General features: G+C 28.3%; 1 protein-coding gene across 1 annotated transcript in view; it reads left to right on the top strand.

Moving 5' to 3' along the window:
• Alg12 (Alg12 alpha-1,6-mannosyltransferase) overlaps nucleotides 1–5713 on the top strand; it is a 21472-nt gene that overhangs the window by 5659 nt on the left and 10100 nt on the right. The window contains exon 3 of the mRNA XM_014428713.2: nucleotides 1257–1430. Coding sequence (XP_014284199.1) covers nucleotides 1257–1430 — 174 coding nt within the window. The remainder of the gene's footprint in view (nucleotides 1–1256; nucleotides 1431–5713) is intronic.

Genomic DNA, 5713 nt, shown 5'->3' with positions numbered 1-5713 from the left:
TTTTAAATTATTTTACCAGGTCAATAAATGAACCTGATCTAAACGTTTTTCATTACAGTAAATAGTTCATAATACTAAATTTGGTTTTTTATTAACACCTAAATAATTTGAATTAAACAACTGCTTGTTAACATAGACACTGGAACATTTTTGAAACATCAGGAAATGATAAAAAGTTATAATATACTTGATGAATCCGTTCATAGTTGTTTAATTCAATTTGTAACAATCGCGAAAATCTAAGAAATCATGACCTAATTTTTTATTTTTTCAACCTGTGACACCATGACTAAGAGGTGTTTCTGGCCCCTATGATAAAAAGGTTGAGTCCCATTGTATTAGAGCATACAAAAGAGATTGTTTGAATAGGAAGAAGTTTAGAAAGGGGATCGACAAAATAAAGGTTCTTGTGTGATATAAGATACAGTTAATTTCTAAGAACTATATTTAATTTTCTGAATGCATTTAATGTTATTAATTTAAGTGTTTTTATTTTTATGTAATGAAACTGTTTTTTATTGTCATTTTAATGGGGTGTATCAAAAAGAATGACCTTTTTTCAACCAAATATTTGTATTATTATTTCTTTGATATAAAATACAATTAATACTCTTAAGTATAGTCTATTGTTATCTGCCATCATTAACCATCTGCTACCCAATCGCTCAATCCCATGCTGATATCATTCTTTGGGATGACTGTCAAAGAACTCTTGGACCGCATTTTCAACTTCCGTAAAATTAACAAATTTTTTCCCTTGAAGGAAATGGGCCATGGATCAAAACAAGTAGTAATCCGATTGTGCGAGGTCTGGACTATATGGTGGATGAGGCAGTAGTTCAAACCCATGAAGTTCTTTAAACTTTTCTTTGGTTCGATGGGAAGTGTGAGGACAAGCATTATCTTGCTGGAATAAAACTACTTTTTGGTTAATCAAAGCAGGATAACACTCTGGCAACTTCGCTATTAAATAGAATTAAAATTTTACTGTCCTTTGAAATCTTGAGTTTGATAAAACGGTCATTTTTTTTTTATACAACCCATTAGTTTATTTTAATAAATTAGGCTAATTTAATATGTAGGAGAAATTTTACCTAAAGCAAAATTTTATTGACTACCATTTCTGCAATAACAGTGTGAATTTCTACTACAATGAACTTTTTTTTTCATGATTCTGATTTATAGCTATGAACCTATATTTATTATTTTAAAATTTGGTTTATAATTTACCACATTATTTTTTTTATTGATTTCAGTGCGTGCTGCATTAGGATGTTGTGTTCTATTATGTTTCAAGCAACTACAGAAATCAGTGAAAGATATTTTTGGGGAAGGTGTTGCGTTGTGGTTCCTTGTGCTTACAGCATCTCAGTATCACTTCATGTTCTACCTTAGTCGACCTCTTCCAAATATAATGGCTTTACCACTAGGTATATTGTTGATTTGGAATATTCACATGATTATTATTTTTCCCTAGAGCTAATATCAACTTAATATTAATACTTCAGAAACCACGTAATCCGTTATAAGTTCTTCTTGCCGGAATCTCTAATAACCTTTCAAGATTTATGCTGAAGAGGAGGCAGACCCTTGCAGTTATCCTCTGTTTGGTATAAATTATTAAGATTTTTCTCCATTAATCTGTGCTATAATTCTTATATTCTTTATAGTGAGCTTAGTGAGCCTTATTTCTTATCTGAATTGTCAAGTTCTTTCATAGTCTGAAATAATTCTGCAAAATTAATGCTATTATAGGTTGCCTTAAAGTCTATGAAGAGATGGTGAGTCTTCATGTTGTATTCACAAATTTTTTTTTTTAGAATTTGCCTAAGGGAGGTTTGTTGGTCTACAGTTGCCTCATTAGGAAGAGTACAGTATCTCCTACAGTAATTTCTGTGATTTCATCATCACTGTGATCAGAAGAACTACTTCTTTAGCTTAAATTTCTTGTAAAATAGTAAATACAATGATTTTCTTATTCTTGATGTCTTGAAATGCAATATATTTAGTCCTGCCAAATTTTATACCTAATAGAAATGCAGTAACATCTGAGTTTTTTGGTTATTATGATACTGTTCTTATTAAGCATTGCAGTGTGTTGTACTTTAGTTCTGGCTCATTTTCCTATCTGTGTAATACAGTAATCTCTAGAATAGGATTTTGGATTTATACTCCTAATTCATGTCTGTGACTGCTCGATACTTTGCAATATATTATATAGATCTTATTTCTTTTCATTAGAGCCTAAGATCAACATCTGAAACTTCTCTTTGTGCTTTAAAACAATAATATTTATTTTCAAAGTTATAATCACCTGTTTTTATTAGTCTTTCCTCTAGCTATGCTTTATATCTTTGTAAAATGTCAGTATCAGTATCCTTTATGATACTAACGTTATCCACAAAAAAAAAAACAAAAAAAAAAACAAATGAAGATAATGAAATAATACAAAAAAAACAACCTTCCAAGTGTTTTACATAACAAAAATTTAATAATATTTAAATATAAACAATTAAAAATAATTGAATTATGAAATAATATATATATATATATGTACAAAACTGAAAAAAAAAAATTGTTTTAAACAAAAGAAATAGTTATTTTTTTACTAATTTAAGTTAGTTAGGCACTAGTAAATCAACAAAAAAAATAGTCACTCACAATAGGTGGCTGAGATTTTCAATATGCGCATATCCAAAATACATCTCCAGTCTAACATATTTTCCCCGTAGATGGCTGCCTGATGCCAATAACGATGAATAGGTTGAATTATGATGAGTGAGGGTCGATTGTAAGACAATGGCCCAACTGGTTGATCGAAGAATAGTCCTGAGTCGGTGGGTTAGAGGGCCAGATACTCAGACAGCTCCAATGCTTCCTAATACTGACTGCTGACTGCCTTATCAGCATGTATCCAGGCCCTAATCCCACTGCAGTTGGTACTGTTGTATACATGCCACCGCAGCGAAGTATTTATACACATACCATAACAAACTTCCTGATTGTCCCTTATTTATGTAATGAATTCTACATAAATTTAAAATAGAAAATAGCTTGTGATTAAAAAAAAATAAATAAAATAAACTAATAATTAACAAAATCCAATTGGAAAGTAAATAAAAAAAAAAACTTATAGTTAAAAGAAATAGAAATAAAGTTAAATTGAAAATAAACGAAACTTTGGTCTTTAACAAGTAGACTTTTTTAAAAATGTAAACACGAGGGCTTCACTAGAATCGGTGACCCAATAACAGTATTCTATAGAACATTTCAATTATTCTAGGTACTTCCTAAATTTGACTTGTTGATTTACACGATCAAAAAAATCAATTCATGATTTCATTTTTATAATCATTTTTGAAATGGTTGTAATCCATCATCATGATCAGCTTAACCATAATTTTATATTTTCAAGTTTCTCCTTCCAACCTACTTCTCCCATCCAATAATCTAGTATTTACCTTAAAATTCATTTCTGAATCATTCAACGAAGTGTTAACATACTAAGCTCACTTTACAATTTAATATAGCAGTTAATCATTAAATATCCTGTGATGGAAATGGAAATTATTACAGGTAATGTGACAGACCCATTGCCTATTATAATTTACGATTAGAAAGTTAGTGATATTCTTCTTCAATATATAACATGCAAAATATATTTTGAAAATGGGAATAGCTTTTACCAATAAATATTCAAAATCTTATAATTTTTATAAATGAATGGAATATGGTCCGGGTGCGGTCAAAAAACTCAAATATTAAATGGGTATACTATTTTAATTGAGTCAACGTTTCGCTCACGTTGCAGGGCTAAAAAAGATACATTTTTATAAATCTTATAAGTTAAAAAACAAAGAGGGTATTTTGTTGATATTATTAAACAGAAAAAAAACTTGTGAATTAAAATTATCTCTCTATGTAAAACATGTTATTACACCCTTGAATATTGTATAACTTGAACTGTACATTTCCAAGTCAAAAGTTAATTGTTCCGTATCAATTATAATAATTTCCAAGTTTATTACAACCCTTTTCAAATAAAATGAAAATGTTTTTAAGCCAATTGCAACTCTTTCTGAATCAATACAATCCTATTTATATTTATGGAAATATTTCACACTATCTATTTTAACTGTAACACCTTGAAAAATTCATTAATTTTATTTCTACAGTAAACTTTTTTTTTATTTTTACAGAAATTAATATTGCAGTTTATAAATTACTAATATAGTAATGATGAGATAGTTGACCGTGGATAAATTATATGAGGAAAAGATCGTCTCAATCTTCAAATTTTCCTAGATTAGGTTCTTTTACAGACATTATAATAAACTCTTTATGCTGGGACGAATCCCTTTATAACACCATCACAAACAATAATATGTAGGTTTTAGAGCTTTAGATAAAAAATAGAAATATGAACAGAGAAATTCACAAATAGTAAAAAAATGAAATGAAATTATAATAAATCACAATAAAGTAAATTTTGTCATTATAAATTGGCTTTGATGACTTGAGACTCAAAGCCTTGTATATGTTTGAAGGCTCTGAAGTCTTTAAAAATATACAAACAAACTTCTAATATTAATTAATTAAAAGTTAAAATAAATAAAAATATATATTTTTAATAAGGTATTTATAAATTTCAATTAACAAATTGGGAATATTTGTATTTACTGTTCCTTTCGGAACTGTATGAATTGGATATTGGAAGATTGGGGAAGAATTCTCTTTACAGATGTGCTCATAGATTTGGTAGAAGTCCATACCATATGGTTTCTCAGATGTTATTCCATAGTGGCTTATTGATGGTCTGGTATATTTATTATTTTCAAGGAAAAACCCTCATTATTTTTCACTTTTTATTTAATTATTGTTTCGAACCTTTGTCCTTCATCTGGTACAATCTATCATTGTATTAGATAAATTAGATCTTATCACTTATAACTCTTTACATACATTTCTACATTTACATAATTCATAACTATTTCACACTTAAAGGGAAGATGAGGATTATAGGATAATTTAAAGTAATTACAAAAAAAAAAAAATATTAATATGATAGCTTTTCTCATATTCCATTCTTGTGAATGGAGACAGCATCCAAACCATGGAAATATGTAATAACATGAGATATTTAAGATGCACATTCTCTGGAGTACTACAGTTCAACGAAGATTCAGTGACTAAGTTGAAATAGATATTACCATGTTTATCTCATTTTATATTTGTTTTTGTTTATCATTTATTTTCATTTTTTTGGCTGTCTTATTTTAGAAGTATTTTATTTTTTACATCTAGTATCTTACTTGTAGGCCTCCCCTAATAAAGAGGTTTGTTTTCTTATTTGCTACAGGGAACAGCCAGACTGGGGAGTATATGTTTTCATTTACTAAGAATTTCATTTTGATGTATTAATATCACCTTATTTAAATTAATAATTAATATTAATATTTGCTCTGATATCTATTTTGAAAAAAAAACCGAGGAAATTTAATGTAGAATTATCGCTTAAAGAATCTTCATATTTGTTTTGTGTTTTTGTGCTTAAAATTTAGCATCTCATGTTTCTATAAATAGAGTTAACTATTACTTAGGCTTAATTTAATAGGTCTGTCGAAAAATAGTGAAGAAGCTTAGTACCAGTCACCTGTTTATTTTAATTCTCAAGTTTTTGTGGGTTCAGTGGTTAATTGTTTTAGGCTATATA

This window comes from Halyomorpha halys, unplaced genomic scaffold (assembly GCF_000696795.3).
Source record: "Halyomorpha halys isolate HHAL.00 unplaced genomic scaffold, Hhal_1.1 Scaffold744.1, whole genome shotgun sequence".
Classification (NCBI taxonomy): Eukaryota; Metazoa; Arthropoda; class Insecta; order Hemiptera; family Pentatomidae; genus Halyomorpha; species Halyomorpha halys.
The sequence above is the reverse complement of the archived record's forward strand: the minus strand, read 5'-3'. Positions and strand labels throughout refer to the sequence as shown.